The 26,743-nt window shown below is 36.6% G+C and overlaps 1 protein-coding gene across 1 annotated transcript in view; it reads left to right on the top strand.

The window, feature by feature from the left end:
* The window catches only part of tkv (serine/threonine receptor kinase thickveins), a 252,170-nt gene that overhangs the window by 100,517 nt on the left and 124,910 nt on the right, over positions 1-26,743 (top strand). The window contains exons 5-6 of the mRNA XM_090370593.1: positions 3,213-3,354; positions 15,006-15,198. Coding sequence (XP_090226719.1) covers positions 3,213-3,354; positions 15,006-15,198 — 335 coding nt within the window. The remainder of the gene's footprint in view (positions 1-3,212; positions 3,355-15,005; positions 15,199-26,743) is intronic.

The raw sequence follows: 26,743 nt of genomic DNA, 5'->3' as shown, positions 1-26,743 counted from the left end.
ACTTCCCACTTTGTTCCCCACCACCTTTGTAATTAGGAGAGAAATTCATGTGTCTGCAATCTATAATTGCCCCTTTTACCCCCACTGGGAACCAAATAATTCTTTCATAATGATAGCTAATGAGTTTCTTATCTCTGCTTATTTTAATACAATTGGATGGGAATCCATCAGCCACAGATGCTTTATTTGCTTTTAGTTTCAAACAATTTCTTTTCTACTTTCCTCTCTGTTATCACAAAATCATTTAGCTCTTTATAAGTTTTAACTTGGTATACTTCTAGTATACCAAGGAGTATATCAAGTTACTGACTAACCATACCTAAAAATTTGTTTGAATGTAGATGCAAAATAGTTATAGTTTGTAAGTAGCTTGAACAGATCATCAGTATTTATGACATTCATATCCAATGGACTAATGTGGTTCATCCTTTTTTTTTTTCTAGTGTTGATGTAAGCAGTGAATTCTATTCTTAACCAAAGAGTACTCGTAATCTACCTTAGTTTGTCTAACTCTCCTTAGCGATTTGGTTGCATTGTATATACTTACTGTAGGTTTCTGTACACCCCTGATAAATAATTATAATCATCCCATGCAGTTTTATTCTATACCACTTGTCTTATCAGTTCATCTGGCATCCATTTTTCTAAACCTGGATGGTAACGTATTCATTCTAGCAACTCTACATCCTTCCTAAAGTATGTAGAGTTGCTAGAACGAGTACAAAGAAGGGCAACAAGATTGGTGAGGGGAACAAAGGGGTACTCTTACCAAGAAAGGCTTAAGTTCTGCAAACTGCAGCGCCTGGAGAGTAGGCACCTGTGAGGTGATCTGATTGAGATGTATAAGGCCTTGAATAGGTTGAGCAAGCTGAATGCTGATGGGATTCTTCGTCTTGCTCAGACTAAGAACCTGAGGGGACACAGTTTCAAATTGAGGAAAGATAGTTGTAGAATAGGTGTGCGGAAATTTGCCTTTAGCCAGCGGGTAGTTGATTGGTGGAACAGGTTTCCATCTTTTGTTGTGGAAGCTAATAGCCTAAATAAATTTAAGGCTGAGCTGGACAGGCATTTGGAATGAATGGAGGGATGAAATGGGAGGGTTTTTTTTTTTTTTTTTTTTTTGTCTGATGCTGCATAAGCTTGCTTTCTTGCATCGTATGCCTCTGCTAATGCAACTGGCAATTTTAAATTGATGCCACTTTTGGTGTTTCATAGTTTATAATGCAAGTTTTCAAGAGGGCTTCAGGGTCTTCACTTTCAGTGATTGGAAAAGGAATAAGAAATCAGTTTACTGCAATGCTTTTCCAGGACTGGTTTCTGCACTGTATTGTACCAGAAATAAAACATATTTGTTGGTAAAGGACATGGCATTTATAGTTCTTGATCCTAGACAGTGCCATTGGTCATCCTGCTCAAATTGTGGATTCTCACTCTCACATAAAGTAATATTCCTTCTCCCAAAGACCACCTCTACTCCATTCTATCGATCATGGGGTGATTTTTAACCTTCAACCAGTATTATTTGAGAATTGTGGCTCAGGCTATTGTTTCTACTGGCTGGAATGGAGTAACAACTCTGACAGTTTTTCTCACTGTTATAAGGATGGCAGTGAGAGGTATTGCTGAAAGCCTGAAAGTTACCAAACAATCCACTAAGGATTGTTGGAAGTACCTTAACAGATACTGAATGTGTAAGAGCTGCTGGAGTCTCATAATAGAAGATGTCACAACGATAATTTAATTGAATTGTTGACTTAGATGCAAGACAAAGAATTGGATCATAGTGATGATAAAATCTCCGGTGTCATTGAGGGTTCCCCAAATGCTGAAAGATGTGGTAATGTTGTTAGGGGCCTCTGTGATGTTGCTGCTTTATGATGAAAAGAAGGCTACTTGTCAACTTTCTTTGAATGAATTTTTCAAACAGTGTTAATTTATCAGTTTTGCAGAATAACTGTATTTATTCATATTCTGTTTTAAAAATAAAATCAGTCATTATTTTTAAATCCTCAGAAATATATCTAGGCAAGTTACAAGTTTTATATGGGAGATTTATGTTCATTTAAAGTACATTCAGTCAATGTACTGTTTTCCAGAAACATTAAGTGTTGGTAATAGTTAGTAAGCCTAAAGATATGGTAATTCAGAAGAGCCTTAAGACGAGTTAAGGTACTAGTAAGTAAGCAGTTTGATCATTTAATTCAAGTATTTAAAGTTTTTCAGTTAGAACAAATTTTTTAAAGATCATATATATTGAAATGATTATTTGAGATTAAATTATAGTCCTGCAATGTGTGACGTGGTTATTGATATCTCAGATTTATAAGAATGAAAATAATAGTTAAGTGAATTTTCCTAAACACGACAAAGTACCAAAGAAGATTTAGAATATATCCATCCTTAATTGAGGATTACTAATCTCTTTTAGATTCCTTTGTTGTATGCATAATGAGCAGATCTAGAGTTGCTCCAAAATATCCAGTTATACAGCCATTAGCAAATGGAGGTAATGTCAGTCATAGATAGATTATTGACAAACATAATAATGGTACATTAAGTGATTAGTTGCAACATCAAATACAGTTTTTCTTGAGTCTTTAAGGCTACCAATATCCAATGTGCTATTAAAGAATAATAAAAAAATTATGAAAGGTGAAGCCAGCTGTACAGACAAGATGGTTACTTGAGATGAAGAAAATGCAAGGGTTTTGGTAAATCACACAAGCACAATAATCACCAAAACCCTCACATTTTCTTCATCTCAGTGTAGTCCTATGGATAAAATGTTTTGGTTACTAATGATGAGAATCATGGAAGATTGTTTAATGGTTTAAATGAACATATTGATATGATAAGAAAACAACTTTGACAATAAATATAAGTAGAAAATTGTTAATTTTTCTGTCAGAGGCTTTTAATCTTGTTAACATACAATTATTAAACTCTGCTTTCATTTAACTCAAAATTTTATTTTTCTGAAGCTAAAGTAGTTATACCTTGTTTTTATAGGTTAAGTTAATGTGAAATGTGGCTCTGCTTTTAATTGGAAGATCCTTGCAACGTTGTGTGTTTCCCCTTTAAGTTCCATTATTCTAATATAAGTTTGGATCTCCATAGTACTTTACATGACCAATGATTTATATAATTTTTTTTATGGATTCATTATTGGTTGTATTGCATAATCAAGTATGATTTGATTATTACTATTACAGGTATAAAAAAAGGGAAGAACGGCATCAAAACTACCTTGCAGCTGAGCACCACGTTAATGGTTACATTGGTGCTGAAGGATCCCTTAAGGAACTAATTGACCAGTCTGTCAGTTCAGGAAGTGGAGCAGGCCTTCCATTGCTGGTAAAGCTCATCTTCTATTTAACTATAGATAATGCAAATTTTAATAGCAACCTTTTTGTTACTTATGAGGAGATCTTTTTTCATAAATTGCATTAGCCAGAGTATTACCAATGAGATTATCCATTAGCTATATTATTAACAATATCATCAGCATGGTTGATTTAAAAAACGATACTGTATTCAGTTTGCATGACTGCCAACTGTCCAGATTTACATTTGGTGAATCAGTCTTTTTGACTTGATTTGACCTCTTTTCTCTCACCATCCTAACATACTTCTTAGTTCTGCATAGTTTATTTCTGTCTTTTTCTTTTTGTAAAAAAAATAGTAAAACTATATTATAATTAGAATTTTAAAAAATTCTATGAAATTTTGCTCATTTTCATTAATGAATTTACCACCAGTTGTGTGTAGTCTGTGTTGCAAAATAGGTATGCAAGATGAAGGCATTGTTCTGTAACACAGAACTGTTTTATTGCACTTGTGTATGTGGGTGGGTGTGTGTGAGGCTAATTAACAAATGTCTTTCAGTAAGATACCAGAAAAACACAAGGAAATTTTTGAAGACATATTGCAAAATTTTCTATACATTGTGTACTCTATGTAGATATGATTTTTCAACTCTAGTTGCAAGCAGTATGATGTAATCAGTCATTTGCAAACAAATAAGCATAAAGAAAGTATATATAGTGCATAGAAAGAAATGCAAAAAAGAGAAGTAGCATTTCATAGTTATGATAATGTGATACATTTGGCATGTATCACATTTTTAGTGATACCTGCCAAATGTTTATTTGTATCATTTTTCGTTGAACATAATCTTCCTCTTAGTTGTTATTAATCATGTAAGCATCCCCCCCCCATACTTCTCCTTCAACACATGCACGGTACTAAGTACTATAGGTTTGATACCTTTCGTGTTTGGGGTTTTCATAAAAAAAAATATATATATATTGTTAAGAAATGTTTCTTGATAGTGAAATAGCAGAGAAGAAAAAAAAATGCATGTGTGGGAGGAGACAAAAACAGTAGGCATTGTTAATGATTGTTAGGGATCCTAAAATTTCTACCAACTATCAATCTATTGCTCTGACTAGCTTTTTCTGCAAAATTCTAGAAAGAGAGAGAATGGTTAATGCTCATCTAATATGGTATTTAGAATCAAAACCTTCTAGCATACAGTGCTGTTTCCAAAAAAAAAAAAAAAAAAAAAAACCAACAGGTCCAGTCTGGACCATTTAATTAGACTAAAAGCATCCATCCAGGATGCTATCCTACAATGTGAAAATCTGGTGGCTGTATTCTTCGATATGGAGAAAGCATATGTCACAACTTGGAGATTTAGAGTACTGCAAGGATCAGCATTAAATGTTATGCTTTTCACCATCAAAGTAAATTTTATCATAGAACAACTTCCAACTGTAAACGGTGTCCTCTGTCTTGATAACTTCAGCATATTTTCTCAGCCATACAACATAAGGCTTATTTTAAAGAGAGCTGTAACAAGCCATTAATTACCCCACTTCCTAGGCATTGACTAATGTATTCAGGTTCTCGCAGCAACAAAAGACCGTTTGCATACATTTTTATCGTAAGCATAATCTTCATCCTTAACTCAGAATGAAGCTTAGACAAAATGCTATTTCAGTAGTGATAGACACAAAATTCTTGACTCGTATTTGATAAAAAAGTTGATCTTTCTTGAAACATATATCCCCCACTCTGTACAAAGTGCAAGAGAGGCTTGAACATTCTCCGCACTCTCTTCTTTACACCTTGCGATGTGACCAATGCATCTTATTATGCATCTACCATCACTTGTGTGATCTTAACTAGACTAAGAATCACGGGTATATGTATCAGCCAGAATGAATGTACTGCCCATTATCAGACTATTTGTATTGCCATTGGAGCATTTCAAACTTCCCCTGTCTGCAGCCTATATGTGGAAGCAAAGGAACCACCATTATCGCTTTGATGTAAGCAGTTGTCTCTAAAGTATGGTTTAAAACTGAAATTCGTGCCAGACTATCCTACGTGACATCTGTTTTTGAGCAACATTGTGAAAATTTGTATAACACCCTTCAGACTGCCATTTATCCTTTCACTATTTGTGTCCAAGTGTCACTCCAAGATTTTCACATAGACAAGGTTTGCTAAAACACAAAAGCTAACCCTACTGCACTAGCATGCTCTTTTTCCAGCTTGTGACTTTCCTCTTAAGAGCTAGGTTAAGTCAGACTATAGCATCTGTCTACCTGAAGCTCTATTCAACACACCAAACTGAACATTCTGACTTCTTGCCAGTTCTACCCATATGCAAAGTACTGCATATGGGTAGAAGTAACCTGAAAGAAACGTACCAACTATGTGGTACTGCACATAGGGTGGTAGAAAATGAAAAAGACCTAGGAGTAATTGTGCAGTCAGATATGAAGCTTTCTGTCAGATATGAAGTCAGATGTGCAGTCAGATATGAAGCAGACAGGCTTCCAGAGCAGATCATGGGATCTTGTCAACGATATACAGGATAATCATTTTCCTTTCCCTAGTAGTAGGGAAAGGGAAGTGATTATCCCTTTGTATACGGCAATGGTTGGACCACACCTTGAGTACTGCATACAGATCTGGAGGACTCAATTTAGGAAGGATGTAGAGTTGCTTGAGTGAGTAAAAAAAGGGCAGCAAGATTGATAAAAGGGGAATGAAGGGGTCCTCTTACCAAGAAAGGCTTAAGTTCTGCAGATTGTGGCATCTGGAGACTAGGCACCTGCGAGATGATCTGATTGAGGTGTGCAAGGCCTTGAATGGGTTGGGTAGGCTCAATTCTGATGGGATTCTTCCCTTGCTCAAATTATGAACCTCAGGGGCATAAATTCAAATTGAGGAAAGACAGTTGTAGAATAGATGTGTGGAAATATGCCTTTAGTCAGCAGGTAGTTGATTGCTGGAACAAACTTCCATCTGTCATTGTGGAAGTTGATAGCTTAAATAAATTCAAGGAGGAACTGGACAAACTTTTAGAGGGAATAATGTGTGGAATGGCTTTTATTTTATTTTTTTTTTTTGGCTGACTACATAAGCTCAGCTCATATGCTTGCTTTCTTTCATCACATGCCTCCACTACTACTACTGCTACTCCTACACAGATACTCGAAGTTGGAATCAATTGTAGGATCTGCTGGCTGCTGTCTTTCCAGAACTGCTATTTCCAAGCAGATTCTCCCTGAATGCAGCATATAACCTCTGCAGTCAGATGTGCTCTGCAGCACATCTGACTGCAGAGCTACACATCACAGCCTTGGATCACATTTGACATTTTAGCCTCAGTAGATCTTGCACCAAGAATTTTTAAATCAGTCAATCTTTTCAGCAAGAGTAGTTAAGTTGGACAGCATTCAGTTTTTTGTGTACTAGCATACAGTGCTGTTTGTGTATTTGCATCAGCGGTTGCTGTCTGATCTGCTATTACAAAGAACAGAAAAGGCCAAAGGTTTGATAGAAGTAGTGATTATTGGTTAAGTTTGTTAATTTTCAAACAGGCTGATATTATTATTTTTATTTATTTATTTATTTTTCTTTTTCCAGTTACAGATCAAACTTAGTGACATTCACTTAAAATCAGACATTATGGAGAATTTTTTTCCCCAGGAATGAAAAATTCTCAATTTAATATCAAATGTGGAGGAAGTAGCTGTTCATTTCCATTCTTTGTAAGAGGGTCAAATAGTAATCACTAATGAAGTGGCGCCTCTGTAGCCAGGTGGGCAGGAGCAGCAGTGCGTAGCACACGCTTCTTGATTAGACCTGGGTTTGAGCCCGTGACCACCAAATACGGAGGATGCAGAAAGGTTAGGGAATGACCACTGCATATCCTTGGAGCAATATGGCCTTAGTTGCTAATGCTCCGGAAAAAAAAAAAAAAAAAAAACCCCAAAACTAACGAAGTGATAGGGACATAAAAAGAAATGTCTGATTTACATCCGTATGTAATTTATAACAGAAAACACAGATAATCAGATCTTACTTCAGTTAAAGTGCTTCATTACTTCAGTGTGTGTGTGTGTGTGTGTGTGTGTGTGTGTGTGTGTGTGTGTGTGTGTGTATATATCATATTGATAAAAAATAATAATTAATTTACAGAATGACAAAGAAAGCAAACATAGTGTTAAATTAGAAATATTAAACTGTTTTACGGATCCGGATACTACTAATTAGAGTAGAGGAAACCTGGCAACCATAATGAAATATAGACAAATGTTTATATTCAGTGTATAAGGAAGGGATGTTGACCTGTCAATTGTAATTACCATGGAAAAATTGAGAAGACCAGTAAGGTGATTAATTAATATATATATTGATAAATTGATTAATATATATATATATATATATATATATATATATATATTTAATAATAATGATGAAGATAACAATGTTACCTAAAGTAGTGAGTCCTAAAGCTTTAACTACTTCTTCATAGGGTCGGCAGCCAAAACCATAGGAGCCACAACAATAAGCAAGGATCTCTGTTTCTGTTATGATGTATACATGTGAAATGTATAAATCATAGCCGACCCGACAGAGACCAAAAAGAAAAGAATAAAATTTTTAAAAAAATAAAATTTTTCAAGTCAAAAGGATAGAAACATTACAAAAATTACTTCAACTTACTGTGTGTTTGGAATGGAATCTGTGAAATAGTTGCCTGTGATGTTTACAAAGTAACATTGGAGAACCAAGGGTAAATAAAGACAATAGATTATTGTCCAGAGTGTCTATATCAGTTGAAGCAACCACGTGTTTTTTTTTTTTTTTTTTTATGAAAACCCCAAACACAAAAGGTATCAAAACCTATAGTACTTAGTACCATGCATGGGTTGAAGGAAAAGTATGGGGGGGGGGGGAGGAATGCCGGAAACTTTGCTCTAGAGACTAAACATGGGTTTCACCACTTCAAGCCTCCAATAAGCAAAGTGGTAGTATTTCACTGGTTGGCGAGTGGAGTCATCAAAGTGAAATGTCCAGTGTTATGGGGAAGTAGGTAAATAAACAAATAAGGCACAGTGCCAGCAGAGGGAGATTATTAATGATTGACAAAGTAGTGTAGAAAAAGACAAAACTTTGTATAAGATGAAAAAAGAATGATGGCAGAGTAATAGCATCTCGGTATTGCTTTCAGCCAGCCTAATTGCGCATGAGAAATAAAATGTAGTTATTAAGGAAAGCAAAAAGTAATTTGAAGAAGAGTAATATAGCTGTGCTCGGGATGTCCAGGTTTGCTGAACCCGTACCATAGTTGGTCCCTGGAGAGATGTCTGGACAAATGCCTCATATGTTTAAGTCAGTATTGTTATTGTGGGAAAAAAAAAAAAAAAAAAAAATTGGGACGTAACAGAACACAATAACCCTCCCCTGTATTGCCAATCCACGGGCACAAGCTTTCTACACCGTGAGACACAACAGAGGCTAGAGGGTATATAACTATACATTATGTACAAGCCTGAAAGTAATATGTAATTAAACAGTAAATATGGTTTATATCCAAGTTGCAGTTTGTTTTTTGAATTTTATAATATTTACCACTATTTTGAAATGATAGTGAATGAATGCTGTAGGGAAATTATTGCATCATAATTTATCATGGAGTTGTTTGATGTTGTCAACAAATAGACTGTTGCTACTGCATAAGCCGACCGGGCTAGCCGAGTGGGTAAAGTACCTACCCGGCAACCCAAAGGTCGCGGGTTCGATTCCCGCCTCGGGCTTGGATCAAAGTACTGCAAAAACCTTGGGAGGTGCAATATGGCCACAGAAGCCGATGCGCCAACAACTACCAAATCAAAAAAAAAAAAAAAAAAGCTACTGCATATTGTCGCAATTCTTTCGACATGCATTGGGAGAGTATTATATTAGCATGTACTTTTTTGGAAATGTTAAAAAATGAAAAGTCAGTGGGTAAAACTGACTACATTAAAATTAAAAGCATCTCTTTTATTGTATATGTTGATTGTGGTATGAGGGCTGTTAATATTCGGCTATGATTTATATATTTCATATGTATACATCATAACAGAAACAGAGACCCTTGCTTATTGTTGTGGCTCCTATGATTTTGGCTGCCGACCCTATGAAGAAGTAGTTAAAGCTTTAGGACCCACTACTTTAGGTAACATTGTTATCTTCATTATTATTTTTTTTTATATATTAATCAATTTATCTCCACCTTACTGGCCTTCTCAATTTTTCAATTTTTCCATGGTAATTACAATTGACAGGTCAACATCCCTTCCTTATACACTGAATATAAACATTTGTCTATACAGGGTGATTCACTACCAGTGCAACAAACGTGCAGGAGGCGTAGGGGGCACAAAGACGAATCGGAATCACATAGCATTGCAGGGTCCAAAATGCCTTCATCATGCAGGAGGTTGCGTGAACAAAGAAAAAGAACAGAAACAGCAACTCGTTAGTATAACAGAAATCATTTTAATGACAAGTTTTACATTGGCCAAAAGCCATGCTACAGAAGGTGTTCAAAAGTTCGACCAGAAGCAGTCACACAGGCTTCACAGCGCCGCCGCATGGAATCCCTAACGTTCTAGAAGATTCCTGGCGTGTCTCGAATCTCCCCTGCAGCTACAGAGATGCGAGCGAAGAGGTCTTCAACTGAATCAACAGGGGTCTCGTACACCAATGTCTTCATTTGACCCCAGCAGAAGAAGTCCAGGCATGATAGGTCCGGTGATCTAGCAGGCCAGTGCACCGGACCACCACGACCTATCCAATGCTGTCCAAATGTAACGTTTAGGTGTTGGCGGACATCATTGGTGCAATGTGGGGGAGCCTCATCATGCTAGAACCACATTGAGCAGTGCAACGACTGAGGAACATGTGCTTCTTCAATAAGTTCGGGCAGGACTTGCTGTAGAAAGATCAAGTATGCCCTACCGTCCAGACGAGGGGGCAGAAGGTACGGGCCAATGAGGTGGTCTCCAACAAAGCCGGCCCAAACATTGACAGAGAAACGGCGTTGAGTTGCACGTGTTTGCGTACCATTGGAGTTCTCCAAAGCCCACAAATGGGCGTTATGTTGATTGAAGGTTCCCTCTCTTGTGAAACTTGCGTCATCCATGAACAATACGGATGCAGCAAATGCACTGCCTTGCACACTCGGTTGAAGAAGCCAAGTAGCAAAAGTCCCCCAGAGTGGATAATCCGCAGGCTTTAATGATTGGACGCGTTGCAGATAGATGGTATGAACTAATTTGGTTTGTTGACAGTATCCTCCATACAGTGAATTGGGACATACCCAATCGTTGGCCTATCGCTTGAGTACTCATACTGAGATTGCCTTCTGCAAGGGCGCCTCCGTAGCCAGGTGGGAAGGAGCAGCAGTTCGCAGCACACGCTTCTTGATTAGACCGGGGTTCGAGCCTGTCACCACCAAATACGGAGGATGCGGAAAGGTCAGGAAATGACCACCGCATATCCCGGAGCAATATGGCCTTAGTTGCTAATGCTCCTAAAAACCAAATAACAACAACAACCTTCTGCAAGACGTAGGACATTCTCCTCATTGTCTGCCATCCTCATCCTTTGCTCTCGATTCATTTTACCTCTCATGAAACAACCAGTCTCACGTAACTTTCTGTGCACACGTGTGAAAATCGTATGAGGAGGAGCACGCCTGTGCGGGAAACGTTCCTGGTACAAGCGCAGAGCGGCGCGCCCGTTACAGTCCGCAGCTTCATACGTGAGGTGCATGTCTGCCAGTTCAACGTTTGAATACTCGTCCATCCTACTGCTTCGGGAACCGGTTCGCAAATGCTGACTTCCAGCAGGATCGCTGTTCACACAACCTCCAGAAGTTCATCGTCCTCTACCGCATGACGAAGGCATTTCGGACCCTGCAATGCTATGTGATTCCGATTCTTCTTTGTGCCCCCCTACACCTCCTGCAAGTTTGTTGCACTGGTAGTGAATCACCCTGTATGTATATATATATATACAAATACTACAGGTTTTGATACCTTTTTATGTTTGACGGTTTCATAAAAAAAAAAAAAAAACTATCGCAGTCTCTAGCATGCCGAGTGCCCCAGCATGCGTATGCCCAGTGTTGATATCATTTTCTTCTTCGTCGTCTTCATCCATGACATTTTCAGGAGATCCAGTTTCTTTTATATTCACAATTTCGTTTTCATTTAAAACAGGAAACCCTGTAGCATCAATATCATTTTCCAGCCATGCCTTTGGATCAGCTTCATCACAATCTTCACACCTAGGGATTGACTGAAACAAGTTGATCATCTCATTCAGTATTTGTCTCTCATCTCCTTCAGTTTGATTCTTCTCATTTCCTATGGTTTCTTCTGCATTCCCCCCTTCTTCCTCAACCCTTGCCCATTTTTTGTTCATGTTACTTCTTGACATTCAGAATAAAATTGTTGGTAAGCCATATCAGATTACAAAGTATGCGAAATATCAGATTACAAATTGGTGTTGAATGACAGATTACAAAGTGTTACATTTAGTTAGTGCTGTATGTATATTAATTAAACTATATACTTAAATGTAAATTTATTTTAATTTGCTAACCGGTGGATAACATTCTTTTTTCTTTTTTCTCTATTCTTTTTTCTAACCGGTGGATAACATCCTATTTTCACATATCATTTAATTTTGTTAATTGGCGAGTTAATAAAAGTGTAAGTTTGTGCTTTATATCTTCATTTTTATAGCCTGTGGATCATATTCCTCTGGTTTTCGCTTATTAGAATTACCGTTTAACAGAATCAAAATTCAATTTGCAAATGTGATCACAATAACCAGCGCGTACTGTAATTATTTTATGGCACCACTATAAAAAAAAAGATGAATAAATAAAATGCTGGCTCGTTCGGATTTTCAGCGCTCTACTGTATTTAATAATTTGGGCAAGTTTTTCATTTTTCAGTATACACTTTCTACTTTATAAAAACTTTGCACAGTTGAAGTTTTCATAGTACAGAGCCGTTGGCTCTGATCCTATCCCAATGGTGGATTTGGATTACTCGAACACTGTATTCCTTAGTTTTCTCAAGTCTTGCAGTTTAGATGAGATGGGTTTCTGACAGATGAAAGAGAGGTTGTTCCAAACAAGAAAAGAAGGGAAGATAAATGAGGAAATGTTATATCAATGAGTTTGGAGTTGAACTGTGAGTAGAAGTTGTATAGCTGATGTGTGGAATTTGGAAGCAAGGTGAATTATAGGTACCAATAAACAATGCTTGAAAAATTTATAGAAAAGGCAGAAACTGAATGCGATAGGGGATTGAGCTTGTGAGAACATTTCTTGCAAGAAAAGTTCCTTCTGAGAAACTTTCTGTGCTCTTTTTATAGTCTTAGGAGCCTTGAGAGAAAGAAGTTTTGGTGGGCATCACTCCAGCCGTTGGGAACAACATTCCCATTCCGTGGTATGACAGACTTGTGATTTGTAGAAAACCAGTTGCCATTCTAGAAAAAAAAAAGTAATGCTGAAAGCGAAAGGAAGAGAACCTAGCTCTTTTGACAGAGTGAAGTAATATTTTTGTGATATTGCTTATGCTAAGAAAGGTTAGAAGTAAGGGTTAATCCCTAGTAAAGATATGTGATGCATTAAAAGTGATTTGTTGAAAATGGGCATAGAAGAAATGAAGTTAACTGAGTTTTTTCTTCTCCCTGCTGGAAAATAAACATGGAGATCATTTCACAAACTTCATAAAATTTTATTGTACTTGGAAGACTATGCCACATGTGATCAAATGCCTTGGAAATGTCAAGTACAACTGCTTGAGCTGTACCAGACTTTTCATTTATCAAAACCATAAAATCATATTTTGCTGGATTCGAAATTTTGTTGAAATCAAAAACAAACAAGCAAATAAAACTGTCAAAGCAGGAAAATGCAAAAATTCTGCTCCACATTAAATGCAAATTAAATGCCTTCTTTAACCATGAGCATCCATGAGTGAAGAAAGCAAAAATAACTGCTGAGTGTGATTTTTTTTTTTTTTTTTTTTTTAAGTCTTTAGTACATTTCATTGGTGTATATTGTCTTTGCAGTTCGTATGTGTCCAGAAAGTTCGATTAATCCATTTTGTGAGGTGATAATCTAGTTTTCTGATGTGGAATTCAGTCACTTTCACTCAAGACTAAACTACTTCGGCATTGAATTAGAAATCACAAGGAAAAAACTACTAATCATCAGTATGATTTGAGCCTAGATCTTTTCAGTTTGTCTGTACATATCATACAACTAAGCTGTGGGATCATCTTTGAATAAAATCAAGATAAATACACTGAATTTGATTAAAATTTGTAAATTTAGTGGAAACTTTCATTGAACAGCTAAACCCCAGGGGCTCAATTCTAGTGAGTATGGTCTTGGCACACCCACAATTCTGAGCTGGATATCATCATTCTTCTCTTTCTTAGTGATTCCCTTCTACTTCTGATGCTCTCTCTCTCTCTCTCTCTCTCTCTGGGTAACTCAGAAATTTTGATGTTAAAAATGTTTTTACTAGCATTATTCCAAAAATTTTGTAATAAAAAACTGTCATGCAAAAAACGTTATGAAAATTTATTCCAGTTTAATTTATCTTCTACTGGACCAATTTTAATGAAATTTTGCACAGAGCTTCATCTTAGCACTCTACTAGAAGAAAAACTTTCAAACCTCTGAAAATTGCAGTAGTTTTTCCAGGATAATGGAAAATATGAACATGGGATCAAGGCAATTTTCTCACGTAATAAACCGGATAATGTGGACATATAGCATATTGTTGGAAAGCTAAGGAATTTAGAAACAGAAATATTAAGGTTTTAAGATACAAAAAAATTTCTAAAACTAGGAAATGCATTTAAGCATTTGGCTTCAAGTCACCTGGTGTTTTCAAATTGAATGTAATTTTTTTCTTTACGATTAAACTCTCAGGCTGGAAAAGAGTTTTGCACATTTACGAAAACATCCTTCATCTAGGACATGTCATCAGAGCTTTCGATCAATACTACACATAACGGAACAACTGTAGATGGTGTATTTAGTTGTGAACTAAAATCTCTTCAATGTAGGAATTATATATCCTACTTTAGTCATCACAGACCAATACTTTCAGTAACCGATATGTAATTATTATTAATAAAATAAAAACATCGTTATATTATTGTCCATGAATTTTATGTATCTCTGAAAATTAAAACATTTTTAATGCCTGCCGATGACTTTTAAATGTAAAACACATTAAATATGCTAATGGCAGGACACATTATGTACCTGGTACCGAATTTTTTTTGGCTGTTGCAGCAAAAGCCTCAGGCTTCCTTGCACCATATGGCTAATAATAATAAATGAAATGAAATAAGGAGAAATTAAAATTGTCAGTGCCAATTTTAATTTCTCATTGTTTATTATTCAGTTGTAACCATCCATTGCTTACTCTACTGAAAATCAAAGGTGTTATTGTCAAAAGGAGGCAATGGGCAATGCCTGTTGTTTTTTTGACTTATTTCTAGTTTGATCTTATTGACCTATTAAATCATAACTGCATACAAATCTTTGAGTTACTAATTCTTTTCAGTGCCATATAGAGTAAAAAACTTCTTTTAATTGCAATGCTTTAAACTTTCAGGTTCAGCGCACTATAGCAAAACAAATTGAGATGATAAAAAGTATAGGAAAAGGCCGCTATGGAGAAGTATGGAAAGCCAAGTGGAGAGGAGAAAATGTTGCAGTAAAAGTCTTTTTTACCACAGAAGAAGCTAGTTGGTTTAGAGAGACACAGATTTACCAGACAGTATTATTAAGGCATGAAAACATTCTCGGTAGGCATTTTATTTTGTGTATCTACTTTTAACTCTTCAGAATGTGCATGTGCTCCAGGTTGCTTCATTGAGAAATTTAATATTGATTTTAGTCAGTTTTATTGTTTAATTATAAAGTTCCAGCTATGATGGTAGTGTATAATCTCTATATTCACAACTTGTTAGTTTTAAAAAAGATTTCATTTTTTTTACTTCTATAAAGAGTGTTAGAGACAGTAATTCATTCTTATCATACCTTAATTGACAGTTAATAATGATTACTTTTTAAGAAAAAATGAATAGCAGTATATTTATATAAATATAGAGGCACAAAATGGAAATCACATAGTCATCATCAGGCGCCTCCGTAGCCAGGTGGGAAGGAGCGGCAGTGCGTAGAACACGCTTCTTGATTAGACCGGGGTTCGAGCCCGTCACCACCAAATACGGAGGATGCGGAAAGGTCAGGGAATGACCACCGCATATCCCGGAGCAATATGGCCTTAGTTGCTAATGCTCCTAAAAACCAAATAACAAACAAACAAACAACATAGTCATCATAGAATTAGTTATGCACTTTCATAAGTTTGAATCCCTATATCAAGGATTCCAACATACGAATATCTATCTTGTAAACTCCTCTGACACTGTGTGGCTATCCTTGGAGAAAATTAAAGTTATTTATAATTTGTTGTATCAATAGCTGAAACAAGTATTAAAGAGTCCCAAAGTAGAAAAACTGTTAAGAAATATTATAGGGCATAAAATTTTGTTCTTTACTGCTCAGCCTAGAACAGGCAAAAGCAGTTGGGAAAAAAAATAAAATTAAATAAATATATATATATATATATATATATATATATATATATATATATTTATTGATGTTTCAGAATATATGAAAGAGTTTGACCTCCTGAATAATATAAATACAGTCCATTCCAGTTATTTGGGACACATCGGGACTAGTGCATTTTGGCCCGATTAAGCGGCTGCCCCAATTATCCGAAGTTTCACATAAATAGTTAAAAATACAATGTAACACCCCCCCTCGCCTTTTACAATTGGTTCAGTGTACAATCAAATCACGTTACAATGAACTCAACATTGTTAAGTACCGTTCACTATACGATGTGTAGTAAGCACTGGTCATTGTGATCACGTTTGTGAATTGAATTTTAATTCTATTCAACAGCGATTTTAATTAGAGAAAATAGGAGGAATATTATCCACAGGCTATAAAAGCAAAGATATATTAAGCACAAATTTACCCTTTATTACCTTACCAATTAAAAAATTAAATGATATGTGAATGTACTGTAATATGTACATACGAACTAGTTGACATTTCTGTTCACTGAAATTTGTGGGTGGGGGTTAAAATTTAAAACAGTAAAAAGATAAGCAATCAGTAACAAAGAACATGGCACACAAATTGCAAGTAACACAATACGCGCAAGTGAGAACAGAGTAATGAGTTACAAAGCTTTAAAAATAGGAATGAAGAGAAGATCTGAAAATTAATTTTTTTATATGATTGAAGATTTCCTGGAAGTGTAGACACATTTCATCATAATAACCCACAGAAGGCGCCTCCGTAGCCAGGTGAGAAGGAGCAGTAGTGCGTAGCACATGCTTCTTGATTAGACTGGCGTTTGAGCCCGTCACCACCAAATGTGGAGGATGCGGAAAGATCAGGGAATGACCACCGCATATCCCGGAGCAATATGGGCTTAGTTGCTAATGCTCCTAAAAACCAAATAACAACAACATAACAACCCACAGAACTCCAGCTGTCGGTATTATTGCAAATTCAGTAAGATCGAGTTTACTGTCCGTTTATGATATATTTCACTAACAGAAAAGCCCAATGAACAGGTGACTGCTAATTGTTTTATGGTTGTGACCTCCAGAATTTCGACTGAACCATGTGGTACTGTCGGAGACAATTGTAAGGTAATCTCCAGTGCTGCGGTCTCCTGCCCTGATTAAACGGCATGCTGTCCCAATTAAGTGAAGTAAACCCTGGCTATTTTCTCGATTGGTTTCTGTTTTTTAAGATTTGCCCCAAATAAATGGCTGCTCCGATTAACCGGCGGCCCAAATAACTGGAATCCACTGTATTGCACTCACTGGCAGTAATTTGGTTCATCCAGATTTAAATTAATTTCCCAACGAAAATGGTCACAATAAATTTCTTCCTGTCTGAATTATCTTTTCTTGAGATGCATTGCAGCTTCTGTGACAAAAACCCTCATATCTTGCAAGTTTCAGTTAGGAAATTATCAAAAAAATTCAAAATTTGTCAAAATGTATATCGTAGAAATATTAAAAAGAATGTAATCTTAATAAATATAGGCAGATCTCAGTCCTTTAGTGATTTTTCACTTTTTACTCCTTTATTCTCAGTAACTTTTTGCCTTATCTTATCTCCTACTGTATCTCTCATAATGGTAACCTTGTTTTTACCATAGGTTATGTTGCTCTCACAATGCTTTTTTTTTTTTTTTTTTTTTTTTTTTTTGATGAAATCTGCATCTGCAGACATAATAGGTATTAGCTCCTATAGTACTTAGTACTGTACATAGATTGAAGGCTGAGAAGAAAACAGCAGATACTTGTTAAAATTAGACTCTAATTTCTGTAGATTGTGGTTTTAAAGAAATACATGTGAAGGAAGGTCATCCCAGAAAACAAAAGTAGAAGGTATAAGTGAGGAAAAGGAAAAGTTGGTTTCTGTGAGTTTAGAGGTGGACGGTGAATAGATGCTGACCAGTTGTGGCATATGTTTGGGCTGGTTTGGAAGTGGATGGAGGGAATTATTGAAGCCAATGAAGAAGAATGGTTTCCATGAATGTATCAGTAGAAAAGCATGCAGCAGAAACAATAACTATGAGACACAGTATGGAGAGTCTTTGTAAGGGATGGGTCAGTAATTAACCTGGCATAAATTTTGGATGGAGTCAAAAAGCTTGACAGAGTTTGTGAGGGGCACCACCCCAGATGTGAGAACAATATTCCACAGTAGGGCAGATTTGAGATTTGTGTAGGGTAATTGTTTAGCCGGGTGACAAGCGAATTTGAGGTCAAGCTTTCTTATCACTGGGAAGAAACAGCGTTTTTTTTTTTTTTTTTTTTTTTCCAGTGATGAAAGTTCTTTTTAAGGTATATCGTTTACTATCAGCAGTTCGTTTATAAACCAGTTCTACACTTGAAAAGCTTCAACTAAGAGCAGAGGGGGGAAAATTCACTTTTCTTCATTATTACATATATTTATTTATTAACAAACTAACCGCTTGGCCTCCTTGCGCCACTGTGCCTACCTCTCCGTGGCAGGGCCGGTAATCTTGGTGGAAAAGCTACTCCCCTAGGGCAAAAAGGAGCTGATGTGGGTAAAGAAAATTATCCAGAATTAGAGCTTCTGAGCTCAAATACCACAGATTGGTATAACTTGGATCAAAGAAATGTGCAAAATAAGTACTTAAAAAAGATAATCACCAACTAGAGTATCCAACTTTCCTCATTATCTGTTCTTTAAGTAGTCAACCAGTGAGTAAACTCTCTCCATTTGTCATACAGAGATTTCTAGAAAATGCTGCTGGATCACCTAAAACGGTCAAAAGATTACATTTGGGGGATTTACTTGTTGAGACAACACAGTCCAAACATTCAAAACTGTTGTTAAAGCTCATAACATTTGGAGGAATTCCTGTTAAAATCTCTCCCCACAGCACCCTAAATAATTCCAAATGTTTTATCTCTGGGTGGAATCTGTTGAATGTAACAGAAGCAGAGGAACAGAAATTGAAATTGTGCAGGACTGAAAGATCAAAAGGTCATATAAGCTAAGAGAATTTTGACTCATAGGGATGGCACTCATTCCAACCTATAGTGTAATGTTCACATTCAATACTCCAAAATTACCAAATACCCTTAAAGCTGGTTATCCAAATTGCTATATTGTGTGATCCTGGGATCCCAAAATGTGGATCCCAGGATCACACTCAGACTGTACTGCACCATCTCCAGTTTGCTCTAATTGCAAGGAAGATCTTCCTGCATATTCTAAAAATTGCGAGTTATGGAACCTTGGGGGAAAAAAAATACAGAAATTTAAAGATGAATACAAAGTGACTTGGGAAGCGAGACGACAAATACTGAAAGATACTCCTGCATGCACATATGCAAATGTTACATAGAAATATCGTTCTGTTGCTACACAAACCAATGACTCAGTTCCACATAACATATTGTTTTCTGAATGGGCTAGGGCTCAGCTTTCAGTTCTTCAGCCATATTTGAAGCAAAATAACAAAGACCAGACTTGTAATATCACAATTTCCATCTTCTCTACTAGTGGCATAAAGTCCCAAAGTGAGACCAGGATAGCAAAAGCTGCATCTTCTACTAAGAGCCAAATTAATACTCCAGAAATGGAATATAGATAACAAAACTCAAGAAGAACCTTTATTAGAAATTTATGCTGAAGTAGATATGGACACTGGATGGCCTACCTTTCCTAAAAAAAGTTTAAATTGAAATAATCACTATAAGCATACTGTCTCAAAAAAGTAACCATATCATCCTACCACTAAAATTAAATAATGCAGTGAATTTTACAATGGAATTGTCGAAAACTGTGTACTAATATAGAAGAACTCTATGACCTAATCCAAGAATTCAATCCAGCAGGCATTTATAACTCCACAAGTGACCCCCTCAATAAAGAAATATACTTTGTACAGGCATGACAGGAATGTAGCAACTGCAACCCATGGAGGTGTAGCAGCCTTAGTATCCATTACTAATCCATCTAGGCCAGGCCTTCTTAAACTATGGGTCACGACCCCATTTGGGATCGCATAGCAAAATTCTGGGGTCGCGAGAGATTTTAATGTCAAATATTTAAATACACGATTTTATAACATCTAGATGTGTATTTGTGCAGAGTCACACTCACACACCTGCACACAAACGAAGGGAGGAATGCGCGCGCGCACACGTGCAGCGAGACTATGATTCAATAACTGACTGTAATGTGAACTAGTGTAGTATTGACGCTCTTCTAGTGTAGTCAATTGTCAGTGTTCCGCCGTAATGAGATTTTAGTTTTTTTTATTTATTCGGTAATTAATAAATCAATTATTATATGCAATATGTTATTTTTATATATTTATTGTATTTTAGGATCAAAATAATTTTTGGCCATGGATAAATGGCTGAACTTAAATAAGAATAGCAATGACGCAGATAATAATGCTACAAACTCTTTTCAGGCAGGACAAAATATTGAAAAACAGGCATCTTATGTGCAAAAAAGAAAATATGATGAGTCTTTTCTTCAATTTGGCTTTACATTTCAAAATTGTAAGGGTAATGAACAACCTCTTTGTTTGATCTGCAATGAATTATTGGCTCCGGAGAGTATGAAACCATCAAAATTAAAAAGACATCTTGAATTAAAGCATGTTTCGTATGTCAATAAACCAAAAGAATATTTTGAAAGACTCTATAAATCTTTAAATAAAGAAAAAAAATCCTTTGAAAAATTTATAACCGTTAGTGAAAAATGTTTACTAGCGTCATATGAAGTTTCATACTGTATTGCTAAAAATAAAAAGCCGTTCACCATTGGAGAAGATCTTGTATTACCTGCTGCTATTAAAATGGTAGAAATACTACATGGAAGTAAATATGGCGATGATATTCGAAAAATTCCTTTGTCGAACGACACTGTCTCGAATAGAATTTCTGATATTAACAAGGACCAATTAGTGCAACTGATTACAAGAATTAAAGAAAGCCCAAAATTTTCAATTCAGTTGGAGGAAACAACTGATATTACTAAATTGGCTCAGTTGTTAGTATATGTCAGGTACGTTTATAAAGAAAGCGTGGAGGAAGAATTGTTATTTTGTCGTCCTATGGAAGACCATACTACAGGGGAAGACATATATTGTAAAGTTGACGAATTTTTAAAAACTGAAGGTTTAGAATGGAAAAATTGCTGTGGAATATGCACAGATGGTGCAAGAGCGATGACCGGCAAAAATTTTGGTTTTAAATCATTTTTTCAAGCTGCTCATTATGATCATATAACTTTTACTCACTGCCTTATTCACCGAGAGGCCCTTGCAGCAAAAAAATTAGCACTAGAATTGAACGATGTGTTCAGGATGCTGTTAAGATTATAAATTTTATTAAGAGCCATGCCCTTAACAGCCGCTTATTTTCAAATCTCTGTAAGGATACGGATTCCAACTACACAACTTTATTATTACATGCAGAAGTAAGATGGTTGTCAAGAGGTCAAAGTTTAAGAAGATTATTGCTATTAAAGGACGAGATCGAAATATTTTTAACCGAACGAAAATGTGAACTTGCTGTTTTTTTTCAAAATGACTTATGGCTATCCAAGCTGTGTTATTTGTCAGATATTTTTGCGAAATTAAACGATCTCAACTTGTCTCTCCAAGGAAAAAATTGCGATATATTTACTTCGAATGATAAAATTGAAAGTTTTATCAAAAAGATCAACATTTGGAAAAGTAGGGTAGAAAAAAATTCGTTCGAAATGTTTTCCAGTGTCGACAATTTTATAATCGAGAAAATTCATTGTAAAACTTTTATTGCAAAAATTATTGTGGATCACTTAAAAGCGCTAGAAACACAGTTCCGTACATATTTTATATTAAATATTGATTTCCAAAAAATAGTTTGGATTCAAAAGCCGTTTTGGATTGGCTTAAGTGAGATTGATCACCTGCCACTTAAAGCTCAAGAGGAATTTGCTGAGCTTTCGAGTGACTCAAACTTAAAACTACAATTTCAAAAAAAGTCCTTGACTGAATTCTGGATCGGAACTAGAACTGAATTTCCCACAATCGCTGATATGGCGTTAAATGTACTTCTGCCATTCAACACCACATATTTATGTGAAGTTACTTTCTCAGCTTTAACACATATTAAATCCCAGTATCTTTCAGCGCTAAAAAATGTTGAAGAGGTCTTACGTCCAGCAGTGTCAAACATTCCACCAAGATTTAATTTGTTATGCAATAAAAAACAGGCACATCCATATCATTAAATTTTTTACTTTAATTTTAATTTAATACTTACCACTCAACGACTGCGTTCGAATATATTCGAGCGAACTAAGACGGTCAGAATCCCCTTTTATTTATGTTATTGCAAAAAATGCAATTTTGATGAAAAATAGGGCATATAATTTTTGTAACTATAATAAATACAATTTTACAATTTTTTGTGCAATTTTTAATTTTAGATTTTTGTATGTTTCAAAACGAATTCTAAAACTATATATTTTCATATGTATATGTATATTGTTACCTAATAAATAAATCATCAAAAAATATTAATTTATCTTTCTTTTATATTTATATGGGGTCGCCAAGAAACTCGCAATCATAAATGGGGTCGTGAATGAAAAAAGTTAAAGAAGCCCTGATCTAGGCAAATCCTCTTAAAAACTAAAGTTGTTGCTGTAAGAATAGAACTTGGAATAATTTTTCTCTTGTATCTATTTATCTTCCACCTAACTAAACATATGTACTTGGAGACTTTGATGAGCTTCTTGCCCAGATACCACCTCCTATTTGTTTGATTGGTGACTTTAATGGACACCAATAGACAAGACTGCAGCAATAATTCAGACACAGCATGGGTGTGTTAAGGGAAGGTCTTGTCTGACAAATTTGATTGGATATTATGATGTGGTTACAAAGGAACTGGATGCAAAAAATAATTTTGATATCATATACAGTAAACCCCCGCTATTCGCGGGGGTTACATTCCTGGAAATGTCGCGAATCCTGAAAACGCGAATACTGAGTTATGGCTCCCATAGTAATAAAGGGGATCCGTTCCAAAGTATGAAATATATAAGAAAAACTAGTCTAAAATTTTGTCTACGTATGTATTATACAGGATGTTTCAGTTAAACGTTTCAGAACTTCTAAGAGGGGTAGGGTACATCCTGACAACTCGAAATCATATAGCAATGTGGGGTCGGAAATGCTTTCCTGAAGCGGTGTTGTACACAGAAGCACCATAAAGAAAAGAGACCGTAAGTGAGAAATCGTTTTAATAATACATGAAAAGAAGCAAAAGGTACATGGATTAAAGTAAGTGTTCGAAGTTTCTTCCACGGGCTACAATGCACGCCTCACATCTCTGACGCATGGACATCCGAACATTCTGGAATACTCCAAGTGAATTTCGAATTTCTTCGGCAGCTACTGCGATTCTTGCAACCAGCTCCTCAGCATTGTCAACAGGGGTGTCATAAACTAGCGATTTCATATGACCCCAGAAATAAAAATCAAGACATGATAGGTCAGGTGACCGAGCAGACCAACGCACGGGACCACCACGTCCGATCCACTGTTGACCAAATGTGACATCCAGGTAGTTACGAACATCTCCGCTTAATGGGCAGGGGCTCCATCGTGTTGGAACCACATTGTCTGTTGCGTCGATGCAGAAATCTGATCATCTCTCAAAAGTTGTGGCAATACTTGCTGCAGAAAGATCAAGTAGATAGGTCCGGTTAGACGACACGGTAACAGGTAAGGTCCGATGAGGTGATCTCCCATAATACCGGCCCATACATTGATCAAAAATCGAATCTGTGCTGCACGACGTCGCACGATGACTTCTGTGTACAATACTGCTTCAGGAAAGCATTTCCGACCCCACATTGCTATATGATTTCGAGTTGTCAGGATGTACCCTACCCCTCTTAGAAGTTCTGAAACGTTTAACTGAAACACCCTGTATGTACCTTCATAATATGACTATGTACATAGACAGTACATAGTGAAATGCAAACATATGGCATCGAAATGAAAATAAGAAACAATTTAATATTAAATGTAATATTTATTAGAAATTTCAAACAAATCTTTCAAACCAGTGCCTTTGCTAGCTAAAAAACTTATCCCGCCAGCGCTATCACCAGTTTCGCTAAAGTGTTGATAAAGGAGTTTTGCCTTTTCGCGAATGATGAGTGAACTTAACGGAATTTTATTTTGAGTTCGGTCTTCTATCCACAGATTTAAAGCTTTTTCCATTTTTTCTAATTTAACATCACGAGTTACAGAGCAAATTTTTGAAGCAATTAGCGCGTTTTCACGGACACTACGGCAGATTTTTTCTTCCGATTTCTTGATTGATCGTACCGTTAACTCATTGATTTTATAATGTTTTGCCACTGAGGAGACACTTTCACCATTAGAAAGTTTGTCTAATAACTCAATTTTATTCGCCAATGTCATCACCTTCTTTGATATTTTCACATTTCTCTTTTTATTCGTAGCCATATTTTTGTAGGGGTTAGAAAGAACTTGTCCACAATAGTCACTTTCTTCTGTTAACACACTCGAAAAAGTCTGTTTTACACTGCAAAACGGTTGATTTATCATTTTTGTAAGCATATCAATTTATAAATTGATAAATTTATTCAATTTATAAACATATAAATTAAAAGCAAACGACGAAACCTTCCATGACAAACGCATAACACATACTGAACAAGGATTAGCGAGAAACATCCACGCTCGCGATTTTGTCACCCTTCTCCCCCCACCCACTGAGCGCTGTTTTGACCGGGAAAGATAATTTTAGCCACGCCCATGTTTTTTATGGCGGAAAATATTCACGGCGCTTTAAAATTCACATTTTTTTAGGTTTCATTTTATATTAAATTGGCGATCGCGAATACAGATACCGCGAATAGCGGGGGTTTACTGTACTTGGATTTCAGGAAAGCTTTTGGCACTTGCGCATGGAAGACTACTGTACAAATTGGAGCAAAATGGTATTAAGGGTAAGTTACTACAATGGATAAAAGGATGGTTGAGTGGGAGAAGACAGAGGGTGGTAATCAATGGGTGTCGCCCTTCGTGGACTAATATTATTAGTGGAGTCCACAGGGTTCAGTGTTGGTCCACTGAACAGTGGACAGGTAAGTGTGTGTGTTGGGGGGGGGGATATTGGAGTTTCCTGTAAACCTAGTTGGTAAATATGTTGCAGAGTTAAATAACGGTTGGCAGGGGTGATAACTCTTCTTCGTCTCCCCCACCTGCCATCCAAACTTCCCTCTGGTGTGGCATGGGTGGGCATGCCGCACTGCCTAGCAGGGGTCGTTTCCTCTATCGACCCCTTACTTCTATCACCCAGTCTTCAGCATCCCTTCCCTCCATCGCACTATTATCTTTCATCTAACATATAGCCCACACGTCTAAATTTAATAACAACAAAATTCTGCCCGACCTATTAGGCCTTTTTAACACATCTCTCTAGCGTTCAACCCCAACCAGCGATTTGCTAACAGCAATCTTATTAAGAATTTTATTAAGAATTAACGTCAAACACGTGTGTGTATGTATGTGTGTATATATGTAATATATATATATATATATATTTTTTTTTTTTTTTTTTTTTTTAAAGGTCCTAGCCACTGAAATCCCAGGAAACTAGGTGGCAGGACCTGCCAGAGCAACTTGTCATGAATCTGGACACATCCGGCTAGCCTCCACGTGGCGAGGTATGGGCAACGTATGGCCCACTAGGGACCTGGTGGCCAATAAGCCAGAAAAACAATGGGCACAACATTGCACAGACATGGCCCACACACTTTCAAGTCTCTGGCTTGACAGTGTACTGTCCTTGATACAGCGGAGATGGGAGAAATCCCAGGTGCTGTCAAACATGAACATACCTTGTGTAAGTTTAGTACCACAGAATTGATACGTTACTGTGGGGGTTACTGCTTCCCATATGTAGTACTTCATGTTTGTCAATGTGAAACTTCATTTGCCACTTCTCAGCCCATCTGCTCAAATTTTCTTGATCCTGTTTGCAGCAGCTTACTGTCATTAGTGTCCTTACCAACCCTGCCAACCTTTGTATCATCTGCAAATTTGGACATTAAGCCTCATATACCACCATCAGTATCATTTATAAATACAGAAAACAACAATGGACCAACACTGAACCCTGAGGGACTCCACTAATAACATTAGTCCACGAAGAGCAGTGTCCATTGATTGCCATCCACTCTTTGTCTTGTCCCACTCAACCATTCCTTTATCCATACCAGCAGTTTGCCTCCACTGCCACACTGCTCCAATTTGTGCAACAGTATCAAAAGCCTTTCTAAGATCCAAATATATGATATCAAAGTTATTCCCTGCATCCAGTTCCTTTGTGACCACATCATAGTATCCAATCAGATTGGTGGCGCCTCCGTGGCTAGGTGGGAAGCAGCAGCAGTGCGTAGCACACGATTCTTGATTAGACCAGGGTTCGAGCCCGTCACCACCAAATACAGAGGATGCGGAAAGGTCAGGGAATGACCACCGCATATCCCGGAGCAATATGGCCTTAGTTGCTAATGCTCCTAAAAACCAAATAACACAACCAATCAGATTGGTCAGACAAAACTTCCCCTTAACAAAACCATGCTGTGTCCGAGCTATAACTGAAGTCTTGTGTAGATGATCCCAAATTCTAGATGATCCTGCAGTGCTTCTTTAACCAGTGCCTC

The sequence above is a fragment of the Mastigoproctus giganteus genome, chromosome 3 (assembly GCF_048544385.1).
Source record: "Mastigoproctus giganteus isolate SK-2022 chromosome 3, ASM4854438v1, whole genome shotgun sequence".
Lineage (NCBI taxonomy): Eukaryota > Metazoa > Arthropoda > Arachnida > Uropygi > Thelyphonidae > Mastigoproctus > Mastigoproctus giganteus.
Note: the sequence above shows the minus strand (reverse complement) of the source record. Positions and strands in the feature narration are given on the sequence as shown.